General features: G+C 41.9%; 1 protein-coding gene across 2 annotated transcripts in view; it reads left to right on the top strand.

Moving 5' to 3' along the window:
- SGPL1 (sphingosine-1-phosphate lyase 1) overlaps window positions 1-25,361 on the top strand; it is a 46,365-nt gene that overhangs the window by 4,144 nt on the left and 16,860 nt on the right. The window contains exons 2-6 of one of the 2 annotated variants that reach the window (XM_005281867.5): window positions 14,850-15,015; window positions 18,383-18,450; window positions 20,380-20,527; window positions 21,812-21,891; window positions 23,801-23,929. In XM_005281867.5, coding sequence (XP_005281924.2) covers window positions 14,850-15,015; window positions 18,383-18,450; window positions 20,380-20,527; window positions 21,812-21,891; window positions 23,801-23,929 — 591 coding nt within the window. The remainder of the gene's footprint in view (window positions 1-14,849; window positions 15,016-18,382; window positions 18,451-20,379; window positions 20,528-21,811; window positions 21,892-23,800; window positions 23,930-25,361) is intronic. The other variant, XM_042856885.2, reaches the window with a different exon arrangement.

Raw genomic sequence — 25,361 nt, 5'->3', positions numbered from 1 at the left:
AATCATCACAAGTTTTAGGCAGAATAAGATAAATGAAATTAATGAAGCCTGGAAGAGTTCTGTCACATTACTGGTGCTCATTATCAAAATGTTGCCTCAAAGCCTCCCTGATTTGAATTGCCCCCCCACCCCCTCGTTGCACCCCTCTAATAGCCACTGTATAGGCTGCTCAAAATCAGCAGCCAGGGGACCAGCCTCAGCATTCCACTCCTGGGGCAAATTTTCACCTTTAGCCTCAAAAGATTATGGAGCGAGCAGCAGGCTACTGTGACCATGGGAATGTTTTTGTCATTTAGATCTAACCTGCTGTAAAGGCACTGCCAGCGCGCTTTTAATCTGCCAAACGCACATTCCATGGTCATTCTGCACCTACTCAGCCTATTGTTGAAGTGCTCCTTGCTGCTGTCCAGGTTTCCTGTGTAAAGCTTCATGAGCCATGGGAGGAAGGGGTATGCTGGGTCTCCCAGGATCACTCTGGGCATTTCAACATCCCTCACTGGACTCTTCTGATTTGGAAAGAAAGTCCATGCTTAGATTTTCTGTACAGGCCAGTGTTCCTGAAAATGTGTGTATCATGCACCACCTTGGACCACCCCAGTGAAACACCCCTGGTGATCAACAAGCACCCGCAATACCCTGGAGAAGTACCCTTTCCATTGATGTACTCAGTCGCAAGACGGTCCAGAGCCAGAGTTGGAATATGCATTCCATCTATCGCCCCGCTGCAGTTAGGGAATCCCATTTCTGCAAAGTCATCCACTATTTCACACACATTGCTGAGAGTCACGGTCCTTTGTATCAGGATGCAATTAATGGCCTTGCATGCTTGCATTAACACAGCCCCAACACTTGACTTTCCAACTTCAAACTGATTTGCAACTGACCGGTAGCAATCTGGAGTCCCTAGCTTCTATGCTCAAAAAGAACAGGAGTACTTGTGGCATCTTAGAGACTAACAAATTTATTAGAGCATAAGCTTTCGTGGACTACAGCCCACTTCTTCGGATGCATATAGAATGGAACATATATTGAGGAGATATATATACACACATACAGAGAGCATGAACAGGTGGGAGTTGTCTTACCAACTCTAAGAGGCCAATTAAGTAAGAGAAAAAAAACTTTTGAAGTGATAATCAAGATAGCCCAGTACAGACAGGTTGATAAGAAGTGTGAGAATACTTACAAGGGGAGATAGATTCAATGTTTGTAATGGCTCAGCCATTCCCAGTCCATAGCTTCTATGCTGCAGTCGCCAGGTGCTTCTCCACCTAGAGGGCTGCTTTCATTTTGGTGTCCTTGCACCGCAGGGCTGGGGCGAGCTCCGCACACCATTCCAGGGAGGTGGCTTCCCACATGGGAAATTTCTGTAGTCTCTGTTCGTCATCCCAGACCTGCATAATGACGCAATCCCACCGCTCTATGCTTGTTTCCCGATCCCAAAAGCGATGGTTCACCATGTGCAGGTGCTCCATGAATGCCAAAAGTAATCTGGTGTTGTTTCTTTCCATGGCACACAACAGTCAGGCAACTCTGATTCCTGTTCATATTGGGAGCTCACGATATAGTGCATGACCATGCGCGATGTGTTAACAGTTACCACAACAGTAGAGAGCAGTGCGGGATCCATCCTTTTGCACAGAGATGGCGGGTGCACAGTAAACGGGCTGTTGGAAAAATGCTGCGAAAAGCAGTTGGAAATCCATGGAATGTGGGGACAGAAAATAATACATCATGGGATGTTGAGCCCACACCCATGATGCACTGTGTTTCACTCCGCCTTCCCACAAGTCCTAGCTGCAGAAGATGGCAAGTAGCACAGTGGGATAGCTACCCACAGAGCACTGCTCTCATTGCCGATCCTAGAGCACCAACTGTGGATGCACTCGGTGGGCAGAGGGAGCATAGTGTGAACATGCAATAGTGATGTAATTATGGCACTTTTTGATCAACATAAATTTTGTTGACAGCTCGGTGTACAATGCCTTGGTTATTTCTGCCATTACAGGGTGAAAGCAGTGATTCTCACAGGATTATTTTGTTCCTTAGAAAAATCTTTTAAATTGTTGAAGTGCTGCAGAACCTAATGAAATCAGCATAGACATCTCCCTCTTCCTCATACTGCAGAGCCCATTTTGGAAGTAAGACTAATTTAGGAAACTTAATTAAAAAACTTATACAACATAATCTCTCTGACTTCTTATGTGTTTCCCCATCTCTTTGTAAATAATAGCATACTCACATTATTTTAATTCTTTCCCCTTCTCCTAAGAGATTAAAGAAACTCTTTAAAAAAAAAAAATTGCCAGTTTTGTTCTAGGGTATTTAATGGCCTGGCTGCTCTTTCTAGAGACTAAATGCTCTCATGGTCTTTCTATCAAATGGGCTCTCTCAAAGAACTATAAGCAACACTTTTATACTTTCTTCAGTTTTATAATGAAGTCTGTGGAGTGGAGAAACTGAAATTGAGGCTTCACAAAATTGGGTGGTTTTTTGAGAACAGCGTATGGCCTGGCCTGTTGTTGGCAGCTGGCATGAGGTTTTTTTAGTGTCTTGTTGTTTTGTTGTTGTTGTTGTTTGTGAAAGAGCAATGAAATTCTTATTTCATAAAATGTGCCTGCAAATATAATTGGAAGTTTTGCATTTTGAGACTGTGTCCCTTCAAGCTGACCAAGAATGATCCATGTATGCAAAATGTCAGTAAGAGCATATGACACCTTCATTGAGGTATATTGCAAAACCTCTTGTTATTATGACAGTATCGGTATTTAGAAGGGAAGATTTCTGTGTTGTGATTGTCACAGAGAAGGTGGATCCTTAATGTGTAATAGTTTCATTCAGTTAGTGATTATATTAATGGTTTTGCGTAACTGTACAGTAGTGCCTCAGGGTTATGAACACCACAGTTACAAACTGACCAGTCAACCACACACCTCATTTAGAACCGGAAGTACACAATCAGGCAGCAGCAGAGACCGCCCCCCCCAAGCAAATACAGTTCTTTGTTAAACGTAAACTACTGAAAAAATCAAGGGAAAGCAGCATTTTTCTGCATAGTATAGTTTCAAAGCTGTATTACATCAACATTCAGTTGTAAATTTTTGAAAGAACCATGTTTTGTTCAGAGTTACAAACAACTTCCATTCCTGAGGTGTTCGTAACTTTGAGGTGCTACTATATTGGCTAACTGTGCCGGGCCTTGTGCTAGAATTCAGCAAAACACAATTACAATGGTCTAATCTGCTTTACAATTGTCTACTACTAGATTTCAGTATCTAATGCTGCTGATACCTTTGCATGGTGCTGCATAAATGGTAGAGAGTTTTATGCTCTAGAGAGGCATGAGAAAGTACATTATGATCCACAACACGCAAAGTGTAAACCAAATCAGTCAATGGATTTCTACAGATAAGTCATAGAAAACCAAAACTGAACATACTGGTGTTCTGTATCAGGAGAGTTTTCAGGTCTCTGCTCTTCTGTGAACTGGGAGAATGGGTTCACTTTGGGAATCTAGAGGTAAAGTCAATAGCCCTTAAATCAGTCCAGAGAGTTAGCCTTCTATTGGTAAGAGCTGCCACCTGGAAACCCATCAATTTTTTTCTTAAGAGACTGGGGGTAAAATTTTCAGAACTGCCTAAGTGACTTTGGCTCCTATGTCCCTTTTTCAAAAGTGAATTAGGAGCTTTAAAAAAATGTTACCAAGTCTGTTGAGAGAGGATGTGCCACCTAGAAAATCATTGCCTATCAACATGAAGCTGAGTCCCATTTTCATAAGTAATTTGGGCTCTGTCCTTTAGGTGCTCTTGAAAACTTTACCTCTGAGAAATGTATGTTTTTGTAAATGCAGTTTTATTTTAGCAAATTAGCATACACAGCAATTTGCCGATAATTCAGAGTAAATGCTGTCACTTTGCAATTGGAGTGTAATTCTGCTTTATCTAAGGCGGTCAGTATTTAGTCTCTTGTCAGCTTTCTAGCGGGGACAACTGTAAGGGCTGACAGGTTTCTGGGGTTTGACTTCTTGATCAAAATCTTTGGTTTTGCATGTGAAATCTAAGCCTTTACTTATCTTTGTCTTGCTCTTGGGTTCCCTTGGGCACTTCATATAATTACACATTCTTTAGGACGTGCTTAAAGTGGGCCCCTGTCTCGCTTTTAATGCTTTTGTTTTTCCTTTGTAAAGTGGAACTTAGAATTCTTCTGTTTTATTCTGTTACTGCTCTGTTTATTCTGCCTTAATATATTTTTGTGCTTGATCTATAATAGGCCTTTGCATAGCCAGTCATCCTGATTTGCTGGAGCGGTTGGTACATATGGGGGTTCTTTCAGTTTCTGTACCTTAAATTCTGTGCTAGACTAAAGGTAATCTGGCAAAGAAGTTTTTCTTTCTAAATGATAGCTTTTTATATTCATTTCAGTGTAGTAGTTTTGGGAATAAATTTAACATTCACGTAACTGAATAAGTGTTGGGCATAAAATCTAAGATCAGAAGAGACCACCAGATCACCTAGGCTGACCTCCTCTATATATCACAGGCCACCAATACACCCAGCACCCACACACTAAACCAGGGGTGGGCAAATTTTTTGGCTGAGGACCACATCTGGGTATAGAAATTGTATGGCAGGCCATGCATGCTCACAAAATTGGTGGTTGGGGTGTGGAGGGAGGGTGAGAGCTCCAGCTGGGGGAGCAGGCCCTGGGGTGGGGTTGGGGGATGAGGAATTTGGGGTGCAGAAGGGTGCTCCAGGCTGGGACCTAGGGGTTTGGAGGGTGAGAGGGGGATTAGGCCTGGGGAAGGGGGTTACGGTTCAGGTGGGGGCCCAGGGGTGCAGTCTCCGGGTGGTGCTTACCTCCAGCAGTTCCCGGAAGTAGCGGTATGTCCCCTCCGACTCCTATGCGTAGGCCCGGCCAGGCGGCTCTGCGCGCTGCTCCATCTGCAGGCACCACACCACAGCTCCAGGGCCACAGTTCCTGGCCAATGGGAGCTGCAGGGGGCAGCATGCACAGCCCCCTGGCTGCCCCTACACATAGGAGCTGGAGGGGGGACATCCCACTGTTTTCGGGAGCCATGCAGAAAGCACCCAACTCCACTTCCCGGCAGGAGCTCGAGGGTCAGATTAAAAGTTCTGATGGGCCGGACATGGCCCGCGGGCCGTAGTTTGTCCACCCCTGCACTAAACCCAACAATCAAGACCAATGTATTACAGCCCACAGGAGACTAGACTATTATGTACCACAAGCAGAGAACAGGAGAGACCGAGGAGCACCAGGGCCTGAGTCTCGCACAATGGCAGCAAAACGAGTATGAGATATACCCAGGTAATTCTGGCAAGATACCTGCACCAACATCTGCAGAGGAAGGTGAAATATTTCCCAAGGTCACTGTCAGTTTGATCTGGGGGAAAATTCCTTCCCAACCCCACCTAGGGTGATCAGTTAGACCCTGAGCATGTGAACAGGAACCAGCCAGCCAAGCACCTGAGGGAATGCTCATTGTCACCTCAGAGCTCTGGCCCACCCCCTGAATGTTCCGTCTCCAGCTGTGGCAATCTTCTGATGCTTCAGAGGAAAGAGATTTAAAAAAACAAAAACATCCCTCTGAGAATCCATTGGTGGAGGCAGGAAAAATCCCTCCTGACCCCTGCTGGGGGCCAGCTGGAAACTTGAAGCATGAGTTTTAGTAACACAAACTGAAAGTGACCAGAGTTGTTGAACCCTGCCCCCTACCATCACAAACAACCCTGTCATACAGTTTCACTCATAAATTTGTCCACCTCTCTCTCAAAATGAATTAAGTTGTTTGCCCCCAATTTCTATTGGGAAGCTGTTCAAGAATCTCTCTCCCCTGATGGTTAGAATCCACCTTCTGATTTCCAGCCTGAATGTATTCATAGCCAGTTTATATCCATTTGTTCTTGTGCCAGCATTCTCCATTAATGTAAATAGCTCTTCCTTCTCCCTAGTGTTTACCCCTGATGTATTTATAAAGAGCAATCCTATCCCCTCTCAGCCTTATTTTTGCAAGACTAAACAAGCTTAGTCTTCCAGCCTCCTCCATTCTCCTGATCATCCTAGCAGTTGTTCTCTGCACCTGTTTAAATTAATCTTTCTTGTACACAGCATTCCAAGTGAGATCTTACCAGTGCCTTGTATAATGGCATTAATATTTCTCTATCTTTATTGGAAATGTCACGCCTGACACATCCAAGGATCGCATTTTCCTTTTTCACAGCTGCATCACGTTAGTGGCTCATAGTAATCCTGATCGACCCACACAACTAGGTCTCTCTCCTCCTCTGTTGCTTCCAATTGATTAGCCCCCAGCTTGTAGCAAAATTCTTATTAGATCCAAAGTGCATGTTCTTGCAGTTTGTACTATTGAATTTCATCCCATGTCTGTCACCCTAGTCTTCAAGGTCATCCACATCTTCCTATATGATGTTCCAATCTGTCTTTGTATTGATGATGCCTTCCAGCTTAGTATAATCAGCAAACTTTAGTAGCACACACCTACTTTTTGTACCAAAGTCACTAATAAAAATATTGAATAAGATTGGTCCCAAGACAGATCCTTGAGGACCTCCACTGGTAACTCCCTCCAGACTGATAATTCTCCTTTCAGCACAACCTGTTGCCTTCTCCCCTTACACATCTTGTACTGATCCCCATCTTCCCTAATTTAACTATTAACTTCCCATGTGGCACCATGTCAAATGCTTTACTGAAGTCCAAGGATATTAATCTATTGCATTTTTGTTATCTTGAAAAATCAGTAGTTTTCTCAAAGAAAGAGATCAGGCCAGACTAACCTGATTTATCTTTTGCAAACCCATGTTGCATTGCATCCCCCTTTACCATTTACTTCTATGAATTGAATTATTCTGTCTTTAAATATAGGCACAGTGTTAGCTATTTTCCAGTCATATGGCACACTGTTTAGAGTTAGGTGGCACGTGCGCATGCTTTTCCTATCAGAGTTGCTTCATTCCTGGGGAGCAGGGGCCTGACATACCAGTTTTACCTACAACATGTAGCCCCAGAATTAGTCTGCTGAAGAAGTATTATTCTAACAAATGTTTAATTATTAGTTTTTATATATTTAAGATATTGCTTAATTTCATTAAAGACCTTGAGTAGGCACAGGAATACAGTTGTTACTCAGGCATAATTCAGTGTAACATGTGCAACTCCCTTTGGAATAGCAGACTGCATTGAACAATCATTATTCTAGTTTTATACGGTTAAGTTCTTGCTGTCTGAGGCAGAGAGTCTGAAAATCTGGTTAGGTCAGGTCTTGACTAGCAACACTTCACTGGTATACTGTACTGGCAGAGCATTCCTCCTATGGTTGCTGCTTACATCTTTTGCCAGCATTGCTTATTCCAGGCCTCCCCAGGGCAAAATCAACCATAACTGCAGTTTTGCCAGTATAAGCTGTGGCTAAACTCTAGGGGCTTTTGCTGGCACAGCTGGTCAGTTAATCGCACCCCTGACCAACACAGGTGTGATGACAAAAACTTGTAATGCAGACCTGGGCTTATTTTTTAGCTCTAAATAGAGGTCACCTAGCTAGTAGGGTCAATATTTAGGCCCGTATGTTTTAAATTCTTATTCTGAGTAGTCACATCTGATACAATGTCTGTCTAAAAATCAAGGCTTGTTAAAGTGAGACACTAAGAGGAACGTGATCAACTTAAATCTTAATACTCAAACATAGAAATGTCTGATCAGTTAATATATAAGCTTGAAAAATAAGTGAATATCATTTAGCCACAGTTCATGAAATAACTACAGGGTCTTCAACATTGATCCAGCTCTGTTTGCTGCTGACACTCATTGGCAGCAGCAGATAGCTTGATGTGTAAACAAGGCTTTCCTACTTGAAAACTACACTCCGAGCATTTAAATTGGAGTTTACAAGTTGACAGGTGAGTAGCATTTTCATTCCTGTCACGTGTGAAGAATACGTCATAGTTTGTAAACAGTTTAAACTTTTTAAACTGTCATGACCAAAACTATTTCTACACTTGCTGTCTTTAATTTAACCCCAAGGAGCCCAATGACATTGAACTGAAAAATAATAGCACACCAACCAAATAAAGTATGCACAAAGTCCTAGGTATTACACATGGTAACATAATCAACTTAAGGCATAATGTTTAACAAACACTGCTTCATACAACATTCATTAGATAAAAATGAATGCAAGCTAACTAAAGTCTGTGTTAGCCATAATGTCTATTGAAACCTCAGAAAATATTCAGTTCCTGTTTTTCAATGTTTTGAAGAAAAATTCATCAGTATTTTGAGATGATTGTAGGAATTATAAATGGGCGCTAAGATGAGATGACTTAAGTATTCTGTGTATGCCAAGCCAGAAAATGTGCCTCCCGAATGCTGAAATTGTCATTCTATCATATTGTCACCCACATCTCAAAATATGTATCTGTAAAATATACAATTTGGACTCTAGAAGTGGATCTAAACGTACCCTTAATGATGTGATGAGCACAGAATTTCTCTTGGTACTTAAAATAAATCTATATTTCCTTAAAAAGCTAGTCTTAGTCCTCAAACAATTTTATTGATCCTACCGGGGGGAATCCTGTTTCCTTAAGAGACCTTATTTTTAGCTCTTCCTATAAGTGAATTTAATGTTAGTAAATGCTGTCATTTTGATATCCATGGAAACCTACATTCTAGTTATTCACTGTGGCAGCGCAAAGCAAGGTTCTCCACATTATCACTTGTGTGATCTGTTCATCTGGTGCACAGGGACCTACTGAAGTTTTAAACTTCGTTGCCAGGAAAATACTTTTCTGGCACAACTATGATGTCCAGTCTGGTTAGCTTTGGCTCAGACGTATGATTTTCTTTTGATGGATTTTTACTGTGCTGTCTGAATATAATTCCCTTTGAGGTGGAAGATGGTAACAGTTGTTAATATTAATATGTTTGTGATGGCATGACTGCTACACCTGGAACCAACCCAGCCAACTAATGGACTTTAAAAAGCAGGATCATCAGGATGTCTTCCCAATCTTTATTGATAAAAGCTCTTCAATTGCCCAGGTTTCTGAATGCATTTACATTAAAAAAATGTGAATATTGCAAGTCCTAATGATGTAAATAATTGAATGTTTTATCAAATATTTGGATCATTCCTTCTGGAAGGCAGGGAATAAATGATCTCATGGTGAATTTCTCCTTTAGGGGACTGTTTCAGTCAATTAGAAACATAAGAACTTATCAGTGTACTCGTGAGTTTTGAGTGACTGACTCTCACCCTCAAATATAAGGCCTCTTGTGTTGCTCCCACAACACGCACATCTGGGTAGAACAGGTTTTTGTTTTTTTCACAAGGTTTTATGGTTATATAAAGATTGATTTAAATTCTGTCCAGGCCACTAAGTTTACCCAGCCTGGAGAGTGGGTGCTGGAGGAGAAGAGGGTCGATTGACTTCTGTAAAGCTAGAAATATGTTCCCTTTAAGCACATATGGTCAGTAGTTCCAGTGTTGCTGGAGGAAGAAGCAGCAAGACAATAAATGCAACCAGTCTGTGAACAAGATTACAAGGGAGGGGATTGTTATCTCTTGTATTCAGGCAGAGGACTGTGGTTTGCAGGATTTAATCAGTGCGTCTCTGTGCTAGTGTCCTGAAAATAGCAAATGATACAGTTGTATCTGAACTTTAACCCTCAGTAAAAGTAGAACTTGACTTATTGCTAAGAATACAATTTAGTCATGGAGGTCATGGCAGTCATGGATTCCGTGACTTTACCAGACCTTTGTGACTTCTTTGGCTGTCAGCAACTGGACCTAGGGCTGGAGCTGTGCACCTCCCCTCCCTTCCAGGGCTGGGGTCAGGGCCGTGTGCCCCTGGCCTGTGGGTGGCTGTGCAGGCTCTCCCACTCTCCCTGTGGCTGAGGCTGCTGGAGTGAGGGCTGTGCGCTCCCCCCACCCCCCATGGTGGTGGGACTCCAGCTGTCCTTCCTCCCCCTGAACCCTGTTCTCCCCCCCCCCCCCCCCCCCCGGTTATTTTTAGTACAGTCACAGACAAGTCAGGGGCTCCTGTGAATTTTTGTCTATTGCCTGCAACCTGTCTGTGACTTTTACTAAAAATAACCATGACAAAATCTTAACCTTAGTTATTGCATAAAAGACAGAATGGAAGAGACACAGAATCATTGTCTAGGACCTGTGCAAACCTGCCTCCTTGTATGCTCTGCTCAGAGGAAAGTGAGAAATGTGTGGGACTCACCAAGTGTTGCAGAGTTAAAAGGGCTGTGTGGATCAAGCTGTTTAGCTAGCATTGCTGCTAGGAAACAGGGTGTAAAACTATGGTAAGGTTGAAAACAGCATTGCTACACTGACTTACAAACAATCCAGTGCCAATTGGAATGAATTAGTGTGGACTCTATCTTTCTTTTTTATACTGTTTGGTTTTATCCTATTAAACTCTAAAATTAGTGATCCATTCTCATTTGCTGATTACTTTTGGGCAGGGAAGCCCAATCTATTATCAGTTGACATGTTAAAAATGCTCAACACTTTACCATCCAAGAAGCTCAGAATTAATAAATAATGCTTGAATTACTTACTCCATATCCACTCCCTCCCCATCCTGGTCTCCACCTGCCTTGTGTTTTTTTTTTTTTTTTTTTTTTTTTGTCCCCTTCTCACGGTTCTCCTGACTCAATCAGCATTTCCTTCCTGAACTGAAGTTACTTTTAAAGGTAGTAAACCAAAGGAAAATGGTTGGGGAGTAGGGGAAAATCCTCTTTCCCCCTCCTCCCCCCAATACTTGCTACCTCATTGCAGAGCGATTATGGACAACTAGTTTTAGAAATGGAAGAAAATCTTGTGTGAGGTAAGGTTAACAGAATAAATATTAAGTATTATAGTTGATAAAAATAGAACTGGAAGTGTAGCTCTGGATATACTGTCCTGTGACAACGCACTGTAGTTTTTGCAGCAAAGTACCACACCCAGGCATGCAATTGCTTATAATGAGTTGAAGTAGGTTGAGAGTTAAAGAACAAGTCTGAGCTGTGGAGCAGAGCACGGACTTGCTTGGCTATGGTAAAGTGGACCAGAGGCAGTGCTGAGCAGGCCTTTGTAGCATTTTTGTGTATGCCTGTAGCCATTCTACCACTGACAGTGATGTCTTTCAGTATTGTGAGCTCATTGGTGTAGTACCTTGTTAATACTTAGGGCTGTAGTGTAGACACGCCCTAAGTCGGTGGCTGATGTCCATACGCACCCTCCTTCTGTTGGTGGTGCGTGTCCTCATCAAGAGTGCTTCCACTGACTGAAGGGGGATGTGGGGGGAGGTCCTGGGAGCCAGGACTTTCAGCTCCCCGGTGGGAGCCCAGCTGCCCCCCGGGCTCTTGGCTCTCTGCTCCTGTCTGGGAGTGGGGGAAGGAGGGCAGCCACCCGGGTTTCTTGACTCCCTGAGCAACCCGACTGGGAGTGGGGAGCCAGGCTCTAGCTGTCCTGCTTTCTTATCAATTTCATGGTTCCATGCTATATTACAGTTCCAATTTCACAGTTCCAGCATGGAGCCGTGAAATTGACAAGACAGCCAATGGCCGATGTAAGTAACATAGTGTCTACACAGACACTGTGTTGCCCTACGTACGCCTACGTAAGCCCTATAACTCTTGTGGCGGTGGAGTTATGTTGGTGTAGTAGGGCACTTACATTGGCAGGACAAGGCTGTAGTGTGTATACTGACATAATTAGGTTGATGTAAGACAGCTTATGTCGACCTAATTGTGTAGTGTAGATCACGCCTTAAATAGAGAACTCTAATCCTTCTCGCTCCCTGAAACTCTAGAGTACTGCAGAATGTGGTAATTTCAGTGGGAGTAGCTAGATGTTCGATGCTTTTGAAAATTAGGCCACTTAATGTTGGTGCCTAAATATGGAATTAGGAGTTTAACTTTAGACTCCTGTTTTGAAAATCTTGGTCTGTGTGAGGTGAATTTGCCACCAGAAATTGTTCCTCCCATCGCAGGCTTAACTGCTCTGGTTCTCTATGTGTAGTCACTAAAGTAATCTGGAGTTTTCCCCAAAGAGCTTTATGTAGTTACTGGTTCCAATCTGCGTTATCGTAAAATGTTTTGTCTCCTGAGAAATAAAGCTGCTGATTGTGGAAACTCAAGGCTTGATGTCAGGCAAGCTAACATAATTGGAGAACATTCTGTTTAGATTCCACTCAATACAATTTGATATTACTGTATTCACTTAGTGAGTATCCTTGGTTCTAAAACCTCACTTAGTTTCTGGTGGAACTCCAGCATTCTCTTTGTTAAGAGTTTAAAATGGCAATCAAGAAACTAGTGCACTAGCAGCTCTTCCTCCTCCTCTTAATGGTGTTCCAGACCTATGCAATTTTCATGCACCAGCTACTGGACAATAAACCAAAAGCATCAGTGTTTGTTTCTGTTCTGTTAAAAAATCCCTGAAGGGGAGTAGATGTACTGCCTTCTTGGAAATTTGAACAAGCAAAGTAAAAATTAAGGATTTATGCCTTTACACTGTTAGTTGCACAGAAGATGAGATTAAAGGACACCTTGATTTAGCTCTAAGTGAAGTAACAACTTTATGGGAACTTGGATAATGTGAAATGTGACTACCTTCTAAGAGGCCAATGGTAGTACTTCTAGCCTTTATCACTAATGATTTAAGCTACCATCCTTGTTTCCCTGCAGGGACTCTTGATATGTCTATAGTTTGTTCTTTGTCAAGCAAATAGATGTTAATTCCACTACTTGTAGCTAAATGCAGCTTTTCTGAAGCAAATAGAAACCATTCAACAAAACATTCTCTCCAGCCCACACTGGAAAGTACATGTGCATCCCCACATTCCATCAAGTAGCTGTGGTGGATTCTTTTGTTGGGATGGTATGGTTTTGTTTGAGCTGATTAAACATTTCTAATCCATTTGGTATTGTATTTGCTGCACAGGTTTCCAAAGTATGGTAAATGTACGCTAACGTTGCTTGCAGGGAATCCTGTCTTCCTTCAATGGGAGTCTCGCAACTAGAACAGGATGGAAAATGGTTTCCTTTCCTGTGAAAATTTGAGATTTCAAAAATGTTCCTGTTCTGTATTGGAATGAAAGAGAGCTTTCCTAATAATAATAATAATAATAATAATAATTAATAATAATAAAAAACAATAGAGAGCTAGAGCACCACCCCACCCACTGCAGAGTAGCCAATAGTCTGGCACCAAACTAAAGACTTGAATTTGGGTGTCTCCATATCCCAGGCGAGCACTCTAATCATGAGGCTATTGGGTATTTTGTGGTGAATGGGTAGCTTTTTCATTTTAATTGCTATTGGGCCCAATAGTAAGATTTTCAGGTAACACAGTAGAAAAAGCATGGTCCCTAATACATACCCATAGGCAGAATGTTGAAGTCATTGGGAAGTGCTCAAACAGAATTTTACTATTTACAGGTCAGAACTGCTCAAAACTTCTTGTTGAAGAGTGCTCCAAAAATTATTCTTTTTTTTTTTAAGGCTTAACAAACTATCATATAAACGAACCTGCTTATGATCGAGTATATAAGCTGACTCCTTTCCCCCCCCCCCCCAAGATGGATAAGGAAAAATGAAAATTTTTTATAACCTGTTCATAAGCCAACCCTATAGTTCAGGGGTCAGCAAACTTTGGCTCCCGGGCCATCAGGATAAGCCGCTGGTGGGCCGAGATGGTTTGTTTATCTCGAGCGTCCGCAGGCACGGAGGTAAACCTAAGTAAACAAAGTGTCCCAGCGCGCCAGCTGCTTACCCTGACGGGCTGGGACAGCAACTGGTGGGGAAATTTGGGGGGGGGGGGGAGTAGGGAGTCAGGGGAGTAACCCCTGGAACCCCCACACTTTCCCCTTCCCACCTTATCTGGGGAGGGCCAGGGAAGGATATGTCTGGCCTGGCCGGAGCTGCTCCGGCAGGCTAGGCAGCGTGGCCACAGTCTGATCCGGCAGGCCAGACCGGGTGGCGTGGCCACAGCATGTTCCAGTGGGCTGGGCCAGGCGGCGCAGCCACAGCCCGCTCTGGGGGGCGGGGCTGAGCGGCACGGCTGCAGCCTGCAAGCCCCAGAGCTGAGGGGAGAGCAGCGTGGCTAGAAGCGGAGAGACTCTGGCCCCGCCTCTTCCTTTCTGGCTCTGCTGCCTCTCCTTGCTCCCTCTGTTGTGCGGAGGGGCTGTGTCCCACCTCTCCCTCTCCGTACCCGTTCATAAGCCGACCCCCTTCTCTGGTGCTTCCCTTTTTTACTAAAAAAATTCGGCTTATGAACAAGTATATACGGTACATATTCTAGCACTTGCTCCTCCTATGCTAATCAGGAACACAACTCATGACACTGCCTGCCTGTCCTGCTTGTGGGAAGTATGTCGCAGTATTGCCAACCCCAAATGTTCCAAAATCATGAGGGGGGCTTTAAAATCATGAGATCATGTAAAAATAATAGATTTGGTGTTTTTTATTTGCCTTCTTTTTGAGCCTTAGGGTGCACCGGGGTCACATTTTGAAGTTTTCTCCACAGCCACAAGGGCTAGAAACTTACTTTTTCTTTAAGAATGGAGGCTGAAATCATCATGTATCCCCTTGACTCTAGGAGCTGGGGCTTTAAGGAAAACAATAATTATCAAGAGACTCATGATAAAATTCTGAGAGTTGGCAACACTTCTTTTCAGTAGGAGCTCTATGTAACTGGGAGGCAGTTCAATGTCTATTTTAGGAACAACTCTTCAATGCCCTTATTCATAGTGATTTGAAAAGGTGTAGGGTGGACTTACCTTCTGTAATATGTTTGTTTTTTTCCCCCCCAGGACACCTTTGTTCCTTATAAGGAAATCATCCTCATGTATTTAGAAAAAGCAAGGACCTTTGTGAATGGACAGTGTGCTGGCATTGAACCCTGGCAATTGATTGGCTCGACATTTGCTTCTACTCTGGTGGTGGTGTGGCTGCACGGTATCCTCTTCCAACCAGAGAGTGAGTACCTTGGCGCGTCTCTCTGGAGTCGGGTTTTCTAACACGCTTGTGGGGACAGTTATTTTTCATGTAAATATTCTTCTGTTTATACATTTGTGACTGGGATCCCAGTGAGGGCCAGCTGAGGTCATTCAATTAGGGGTGGCCTGCAAAGAATGGGGCAGACAATCCCCAAAACTGGTGGATATTTCAATACTTAGATTTACCAAGCCAGCACAAAACAGTGTCTTTATTACCTCACTGGTTGCCCAGAAACCAACAACGCAGTTCCCTTAAAGTGACCCAGTCTCAGGCCTCCATCCAGGTACCCAAGTAAAATATAATGAAGATTTCTGAAAATCTTATTTCATCATATAAAAGAAAAGGTTCTACCAATCCCAAAGGATCAGACACATTACCTCCCAGGTTAATTAATATTTTAGATCTTACCCAAATACACGCTTACAGCTAATTATTATTAACTAAACTAAAATTTATTTATTCATACACACATGAGTTCAGTTCTTGAGGTTCAGATACATAGCAGAGATGGTGAGCTTTGTAGTTACAAAGAGTTCTTTTAGAATTTAGTCCATAAGTTATAGGGGCAGTCCTCGGACTTACGACACAATTGGTTCCTGATAATTGCGTCATGCATCCGAATGTCGTAACTCAGAACCACAATGCACTTCATCGCGGACAGAGCGTCGTAAAGTCGAAACCAGTTGTCGTAAGTTGAATCAGGGTGTCAATTCAGAAACATCATAAGTGCTGTTTGTCGTAAAGTCGAGGACTGTCTGTAGTCCAATGTCCAATATTATATTCAGGGTGTTTCCAGCTGAACTGGGACCTCAATCTTGCAACTCAAACTTCCCCTGATGAAGCTTAAGCAGATCTGAGATAAAAAGGATTGGGACCCAAGGATTTTTTTATACAATTTCAGGCCTTCTTTGACAGAGTTGGAGTCCCTCGGGGAACAATAGGCCCCCATTTCCTAAGACTCATTGTTAAATTATTCTCACAGATTAACATAAGGCAATGCCTGTTTCTCCACCATTCACAGATGATTTGCTATACATTTCAAAGAGATGAATACAGTGATCTCCCATGTTTACAATTCATTTAAATGCTAGGATGTTCTTTTGATCTCTGAATTATCAGAATACAGCATAGACAGGGTCTGTTGATTACATTGTTGACCACTACCCATATTTATGTAAAAATACACTAAAACACAAACATTATCTCCCCATATGTCTTTAAGGGTTGAATTTAAGTCCTTCATCCTGTAGGATGTTTAACCCTTTCTGGCCATGCATCACAACATTATAAACAGGCTTCTAACATAACCCAGAATGTACCAGTAAAATCTCTGGTTATCATATTAAGGTCAAGATGTGGCAAAGTTTCAGTAGCTAAACCATTCCATATTAGGGAGTGGTGGAAGACAGTCTAGAGTGTGCCTGTGTGATGCAGAAAAGTTGCCCTGCTCCTCCCCTCCCATTGGACTTTTGGTTCAACACTCATTTGCTGGTCACTCCTGTGGATCAAAAGTCAGAAATCGCACAGAACTCAAAGGTGACTCTGGTGAGGTTCATGATGGGAAATCATGATACAATAGCGAAACATCAGGCCTGGAGGATTGTCCGGAACACATCTTGGGCTGAAGAAGGGGGCTCCCTTTCCTTTCCATTAATCATACATATTTACTGTCTGAGAGTCAGTTATTTAAGGTACATACCCACATGTTTTCATCTGTTCTGAGCCTTTTTCCTTGTTTGAACTGTAAAAATTAAATTGGATCTCTTGGTCTATTGCCGTGCATTCTTCTTTATTGTGGCAAGGTGGTGATAAAGATCACTGGACCTATCTGAGAGAGGAGGCTGTAGTGCCCTGTGAGTCCCATAGGAGTATGTAGTAGTTTCTAGTGGCTGTTATTAGGAGTAACAGCATATTAATTTGATGTTTAATTTTATGCTTCTCCCACAGTTTCCCAGGGGAGGGAAAAGTACATTTGAATAGCTAAAAACACTCTCTTTAGCAAGAATAAACAGAAGATTTCTTGGCTCTGAGTTTCAAGCTAGAACAGTACTAGTACCTGAGTTTTCTTAATATAATTTGTTTTTTAAATACTAGCATAGTGTTGGGAAATCTTACATAAAATTCAGGATGTTTAATCTAAGTATACAGTAAAAATTGAAGAAACTTGCATTCCTAGGAACGAACGAACAAACAAACAAAAAGCAGATTATTGACAACGCATGCAATACAAATTATTTCCAAACTCTAAGCTATTAAGTATTTACTGCAGAACATTAGTGCAAAGTTAGCTGAGTTTGTATTCTCCTGTTGGTGTCTCAAGATTGCAAGATAGATAGTATGAAGAAAAGAAGCAAAGTAAAGGAGTCATACTAGTATCAAAGATAAAGATTATGAAGTCTCTAGAGTGAGATTTTAAAATAGTTTCAGTTGTTTCTTCATGAAAGTGTTATCTGTAGCTGCCAATGTTTACCTAAGTGTGTGTAGTGTATGGGGTCTTTAATTCCTCTGATCTAACCTCAAGTCACTTTTCTGTGGCTAAAGGATCTGTGGCATCCCTCTGCTGGATTAAATCCCGATAGCTGTCGGGAGACTGCCTTCCAAAGATGGTATTGAGCATAGCTAACCCTATCATTGCTTCTCCAGCAAAGGTCAGAAGCAGAATCTGGATTTCAATGAGATTTCTACATAACCCGGATGGAAAATTGGATGTGTGTGGCACAAATCAGGTGACTTTGTCCACACCAAAAAGGAGATAGTAGTAGTTTAACCAGAACACATGTACAGTATTCTCCTGGTACCTGGCCACTTGCTTTGACCATTTGCAACAAAAAGCAGAGATTGTGTTGTCAGAGTGCAATCACTGGCCAGTAATATTCTGCATATGAAATGGAAAAATGCTTTCAATAAACATCTAATTCTTTCTCTTCTGAATAGTGGTCCTCATAGAAGTGAGCTGTCTGTCTGTCTCTCTCTCCTTTCCCCCCAGTATTTAGAACTCTACAGACAGGTGATGCAGGCTGGTGCTATTCGTGTTTGTTCTCCTCCTGTCTCACCCACGACATGCTGGACACCTGAGGTGAAATTATGACTCCACTGGAGTCAAGAGAGAAACTCCCATTGATTTTAATAGAGCCAGAATTTCACCTCTGGTATTCCTCTTACAGCTTTCCTGTCCAGAATGCCAAATAATGCAAGAATATATGTATATGATGAGTTAGACAAATGCCTACTAATGACTAAACAAGGATCTTAAATCACTTTTGCATACTAAACTCTAGGGGTTTTTTTGGTTTATTATTTCGGAGCAGGTTGCTCAATTTTGATTTTTGTTTCTTGTTTATCTCAGGTTTAACATCACGAAGTAAAAAATGGTTCTTTAAAACTCTAAGAAAACTGCCTTTTGTTGGCGCCATAGTAAGTATCTGAACAGCTTTCCTTAACATTCAGCCAACTCTCTGTCTGTCGTAATCTGTATTGCAATAATGCCCAGGAGACCTTTGTGCTAGGCGCTGGACAAACATGAAGTCCCTGCCCCAAAGAGCTTACAGTCCAAGTAATCTTTCTGTAGCAGTATTGGCCTCAGAAAAGGGAGATGACATTTTCATTGCCAGTAATACCAAGCAGCTGAGTTTCCCCAACTCCTTTCTGTATATTATCAGACTTTCTGAAAATAGCCTTAAGTGGTGGATGAAGGCCACAGAGTTTACTCTGGGTTATTTCTCTGCCTAACTTACCATTCTGTTTGTGTCCTCCACATGTAGTTAACTGAATGTGATAACTGAATCTTGTGTTATGCAAGAGGAAGAGGTTATTCTCCTTGTCTTTGATTGGTTTAGAATTCCTATCTGTGTTAGGAATAGCTTGGACTCTACTCTTAAGAGAGCAGAAGCTATGTAATCATTAAAACAAGAAATACAATGGAGTTTTTTTTTTTTTTTTTTTTTTTTTTTTTTACTTAAACCTATTTACTACAAGATTCAGCAATTATCATGAATTCTTACCATCGAGAAGGGTATAACTTCTTTTAAAATGTATTTGGTAATGACAATACTGTGTTTGGTGGCATACAAGGTATAGTTCCTGCCCTGAGGACATCAGTCACAATAGATAGACTAAATAAAATGAAGGATTCGGGGGCCAGGTTTGTCTTAAGTTCATCTTTTGATGCAACAGACGAATGGTTTAGCACAGTGGTTTTCAACCCTTTTTTTTTTTTTTTTTTCCCCCCTCATTTGCAGACCTCTAAAATTTTTTTGAATGGAGGTGCAGACCCCTTTAGGAAATCTTAAACATAGTCTGCGAATGCTCAGGGGGCTGGGGACCACAGGTTGAAAACCACTGGCTTAGCATGATAAAGAATGCTTTCTCTCCCAGATCTTCTCTTGGCATTATTACTGATGCATGGAACTAGTTTTGAAAGCTTTTATCCAGCTCTTATAAGCTACAAGTATCTCCCTGTATGCTGATGTCCTGACCAATATATTCCATCGTTTGACCTGGTTGTCATAACCAGTGAGCTATGGCAGATTAATTTATAACTTAATATTATATTCCATTTATGTCTGTTCCTTGCTTATTGGCAAAGGAGACACAAAGTAGTCCTGGGCTCCCTACAACTATTCCTTATTTTTACATGACCCACATTTTCAGGATAGTGCTACTGAGATGTTGGCCCATTGCAAAGAAACGGTTTAATGTCTCATTTGCCTAGTGCGTCCACTGATCAGTAGAGTCTGACACACAAGCCTATCATGTTGCTTACAAGAGGCCTTGATGTCCAGGTATTCCAATGTTCAAAAGTCTCTGTTACTGATGGTATCTCAACAGCTATATTAGATAATGCTTCTGGGAGAGAGATCTGTGCTGCTGTGAGGGCAGACCTGGGCCTTCAAACTGTAGATTGGGGGAGAAGTGAAAGTGTCCTAATCTTATCTGTGTGTTCTTTCATTGTGTTACGTTATTGTGCAACATAGATATTTTTTCAGAGTTTTTAAACGTATATCTGATTTCTGAAGCAAGATGGTCCATAAAGTAATTCATCTTGAAACTGTAACTGGTATAAAATCAGCTATTTATATTGTCATGGTCTTGAACACCATAAAAACGCTGGGGTGGAGGGGAGCCCAACATCTTGCTTTGCTACATTTGACAAACAAAATCATTTTCAAGATTCTAAATAGGCATTAAAGGATGAAATTAACATGCACACTATTTGACAGTATCCGTTTAAGAAGTTAACACAGTTAAGTGTTGAGCTCACTGTTCCAGTCATTAGCACTGAATGTTCTGTGTACCATAAAATGTGTGCACCCTATTGTTGAAGGCATTTCATTTTCTTTTTAGATACAGAAGCAGTTTAACAAGGCCTTGGATGATGTAGCCTCTGGTTTGCACTTCCTGAATGACGGAAAGGATTATATCAAAGCATTGCCAGCGCAAGGCATGAGCCAGCCTGTACTACTAGAGAAGATGAAGGAGTACAGCTCTATGGGTATGATAGTGAGCATATATTGGTATATATGCAGGCAGAGGCGCTGTCTTTCTCAATTGCCGGGAGGTGCTCGACCCCACCCCCCCAGGCCACGCCCTTACTCCACCCCTTCCCACAAGCACCCACCCCCACCCTGCCTCTTCCCAATCCCTCCCCTGAGCATGTCCCACCCTTGCTCCTCCTCATCTCCCTCCCCCCACCCCCCCAGTGCCTCCTGCATGCCGTTGAACAGTTGATCCATGGGAGGTGCTGGGAGGGTGGGGGAGGAGCTGATCGCAGGGACTGAGCACCCAGTGTTTTTTCCGGGCGTGCTCCAGTCCCTAAGCACCCACAGAGTTGGCGCCTATGTATGCAGGTCTACTTCATAGGCTTAATATTAGAATTATGCTATATGTTTACACACCTATAAAGGTAAAATGGACTCTGGTGACTGCTACAAATAGTTTCAGCTTAAATATTTTTCTTGATGTTCATCAAATGTTAATTGGTGCTGTCCTGTAAATGACTAATACCAATCCTCATGTTTCTAGTTAACTACAATTATTAACTAATACTCAGGCATCCCATAAAAAAACCTCAGGTGCCCGGTGTTCTAATGCTGAAGGTAATGGAAAAGTAATTCTGTTCCATCATGGTAGTGATATATAATGCAGACAATCTGGGTTTGAGGGTAATGGTTACAAAGGTAACTGGAAAGTCTTTATTCTGTTTCACTGACCAGTCTGTCACAGTAAGGAGGAAAGGATAGTCTCCTGGTTGTCTGAGGTGGGGATGGGCCAATTTGACCACTACTCTTCTGGGGATCTTTTTTCCAAAGCAGATGCATCCATGCACTTTCTTCCTTTCTCCTCCACCTCCAATCCTAAGGGAAATAAATCAGCGGCAGCAGTCCAGCTCTGATGAGCAACCCCACCGCAACAAATCAGTGAGCATGCAATGGGGGGGGAAACACTTTAACTGCCCTTATTGAAAGAGTGAGGTCTCTTTTTAAACTGTGCAGTGTCCTAACACTAAGTCTTTGGCCCAGAAAAGCAAGACAGTTTCTTCTTGACTGACACTTGTAACTTGGAAAATATTTTGGAATATTTTGGAATATTCCTCATGTAATTTTGTTATTTTAATGGTAGTATGGAGGAAATTTAGTGCTAATCAGTAACTGAGAGGATCACGCTTGTGGTATGCATTGCTACTAGGATAGATGCTATTTTTTGCACTTTTGGGTAGCTTTCATATCAGGATGGTTGCTTATGCAAACGTATGCTGTTTATGCTTTTTATTTTTCAGGTAAAGTACATTGGGAGGATGGGAAAGTCTCTGGGACAGTATACAGTGGGGAAGAGAAACTCACTCACCTGTTAGTGAAGGTAAATAAGTGTTCAAGAAGTATAATTTATATGTGATTCACACAAATACGTTTGTGGGATGAAGATCCATAAACACCTTCATTCCCTATTTATAATTCCTATTTATCTTGTCTTGGAAGATGGTAGAACAAAGAATGTTGGTCTGAAGTCAAAGGAAAAGACTGAGATAGATATGGCTGAAGGAACGAGAGTATTAGCAAAACATTTGCGCCATGGAATAGATGACCAAAGGCTGTGGCTGTCAAAGCACTGTCACTGTAGATATTCAAGAACAGATTGGGTAAAGCATTTGGAATGATAAAACAAGTAACAAATTACAAAGGAATGAGTAAACTGACATGGGCTGACTACCACCTTGAATCTGGCCTGCAGCTACCTATTCCAGGACTAGGCTTCTGTGGAAGTTCTGACTGGGACAGCCTGTTGAGCTGGGCCCTGCAGCCAAGGCAAATGAACACTTGTAACAAATTGTATAGTGCAGCCAATATTCTGACGGTAGTAAAATCAGAAGGCTGGCTTGCTTCATCCTTTTTCATGAGGAGGGTGGTGAAGCACTGGAATGGGTTACCTAGGGAGGTGGTGGAATCTCCTTCTTTAGAGGTTTTTAAGGTCAGGCTTGACAAAGCCCTGGCTGGGATGATGTAATTGGGAATTGGTCCTGCTTTGAGCAAGGGGTTGGACTAGATGACCTCCTGAGGTCCCTTCTAACCCTGATATTCTATGATTCTATCCAAGTCCCTGTTGTGTCGTAGCCAGAAACTTCTCTCCTTGGGAAGGTTGAAAGAGTTCTAAACAGCCCAAAGACCTGTTTAGATGCCTAGATCAGAAATTCTTCTCCCAGGAAAAAAGAACGTCTTTCCCTTAGTTAGCCCTCTTCTGGGGGTAGCCTTTTTAGTAATTGAAATGAGCTTCATTTGGGTACTTAACTCGGTGTTTGATTCCTATTGCCTGTTAATTTTCCTTGCTTTCAGGTGCTTGAGTGTATAAACCCCATCACAGCTTTTCTTCAGGAAATCTTGCTAAATTCTTTGGTTCTAGATAGGTGGACACTTGTTCTGTATTTTGGCTGATTACGCTGTCACTGACTTCAGTAGAATTGGTTCTGGCGAGTGGAGAACAGAATCAGGCCCGCACTAGCTTTTGCTTGTCATGTAAAGCCATGGTTGCAAAATACTTTGGTATGAAATGGTAGCTTTTGAGAACACTTTTGATGCATATCAGGTGGACAGTCTTACTGCTTCTAAGAGTTTGTTTTCCCAGCTGAACCATCTGCCTGTAGTTACTCCAGAATTCTCCTGTGGCCACAAACTTGTCTGTTACTGTTGTAGATCTCGTTCTAAAGTTAATTATTCAAACAAACGTATCAACTGCTTCTTGTACTAATGAGAGTTTTAGTCACTTATTTTTTTTTAAAAAGAATAAAAACTGGTACTTGTAAAAGTTAATCTTGTAAAGCAGCCATTTGTTTTCTTTTAATAGAGGTAAGCTGAGAACAGGTGTATTTGCACCTTATAACTTATTTAAACAACATTTGTTACTGAAACAGGCCATTCCTAATGTCGTTGTTGTTGCATAGTCGTACCACGGGCCAAATGTGCCCTAGGGTAATTCTGGAGTTAGCCACAGTGGGTAGACCGTGTGAGTGTCTCCGTCACATTTGTAGCTTCAATTACTTGTAGAAACTCCTACTACAGCTAAAGTCTGCAAAACACTGCTTTGGGCTGCCTAAGACTTGCAGCTGCTGCTGCTCCATGCTACTGTGGCTGAAAATAGTTCATTGAATTAGCTCACTTGTCATGCTGTCTGTATTGCCACCTTTGATTCCCATTGCAGAACTTGTTAAACAATAACCCAGATCTTGTTCTGCAATATATCAGTGCAAGACAGACATGCTCGTTTCTTTCTGAAGGTTTATGAGGAGTTTGCATGGAGTAATCCCCTTCATCCAGATGTATTCCCAGGCCTGAGGAAGATGGAAGCGGAGGTGGTGAGGATGGCCTGCACACTCTTCAATGGGGGACCTAATTCCTGTGGAGTAGTAAGTAATCTAGAAGCTAAATCAGCGCCCGCCTTAAACATATGAACTTTCCTAATTTGACTCTGCACACTTCCTTTTCTACTAGTTGTGCTAAGATTATTCCTGTATATCGTGTTAAGCTTTTTCTACACTTAAAAAGAATTCTGCCAGTATAAACTGAGTCTCCATTAGGAGGCTTTACCAGTGTAGCTATACTAGCAAATTCTTTCATCAGTATAGTTTTATACCAGTTCCCTGAAAGAGAGAAATTACTCTGGCATAGCCACATAGCTATGTCTTAATGGGCATATGTCTTCTGACATTGCTATACTGGCAAAACATTGTAAGCGTAGACCAGGCCTTAGATGGGGGAAGGGACACAACCGACTCTAAAATGTAACTGGCTTGGGGTGGTGTGTTTGAGGGCGGGTAGGTTTTCTTTAATTTTGCTCTAATCTAGAAAGCTATCAGGCCACAACTAGGATTGCAAACAATTCCGGCTGGTTGGCTTGGAGACCACTAAGAAGCAGTTGAGGGTATTAAATGGCTTTGATCAATAGGGTATGGTACATATTATCCTTGTCCAACTTGTAAGCTGTCTGCACAAGTTAGCTTGCATGGTTTTAAAGCTCACAGGCACTGAAATTAACAATTCGAAAGCATTGATTGAATTAGTTACTTGCAAAACGAGTTTTAGTCCATGTCCCTCATTTCATACTTTCTAAACAGTCACACTTTTTGTTGCATTAAGAAATGGATCCTTCCCATAAAAATACAGCACGTATTTTCTTATGCTCCTCTTGTCTCAAAGTTAGATTGTAAGCTTCTCAAGGCAGGGGCTGTTTGTTTGTTTATTTATTTTTGTAGTTGTGTGTGTGCAGTGCCGAGCACAGTGGCATCTAGTCAGTAATTGACGTCTCTTGGCACTACTGCAATACAAGTAAGAAGTAGGCTGTGTTTGTAAGTTGTAGAGAACTAATTCTATCGTGGGCATGGTACTGGTGGCAAATCATGAATTAAGTTGTCAGAACCTGCCACATAATTGCTGCTGGTGACTGTGCTGGTGTACTATATGGCCAGTTGAAGGTGTGTGTTTAAAAAAAAAAAAAAAAAAAAAATCTTTGTGTCTGAAAGACATTTACCCCCACCTCTTATCAATACTGACTTGCAGTTGCATAGAACACTGACTAAATTATCTGAGGAGGGTAGCTTGGATCACACCAATCTCTCTCTACAATTGTGGTTTTAATTGGTCTCTAATTTAATAGTTGTCATGTACTTAGCAGAATTTTGCAACACTTCTCTCGCGTTTGGAGAACTTCACTCACAAACTCTCAACACCTAAAATGGTTAAAATGGGTTTTTTGTGTTTTTAATTGTTCGTGATAGCTTTAAAAAGTGTCTAGCTTTCGGTCTAGCGCTATTATCTAAATGAAAATACAAGTCACATATA

The sequence above is a fragment of the Chrysemys picta genome, chromosome 7 (genome assembly GCF_011386835.1).
Source record: "Chrysemys picta bellii isolate R12L10 chromosome 7, ASM1138683v2, whole genome shotgun sequence".
NCBI lineage: Eukaryota > Metazoa > Chordata > Testudines > Emydidae > Chrysemys > Chrysemys picta.
Note: the sequence above shows the minus strand (reverse complement) of the source record. Positions and strands in the feature narration are given on the sequence as shown.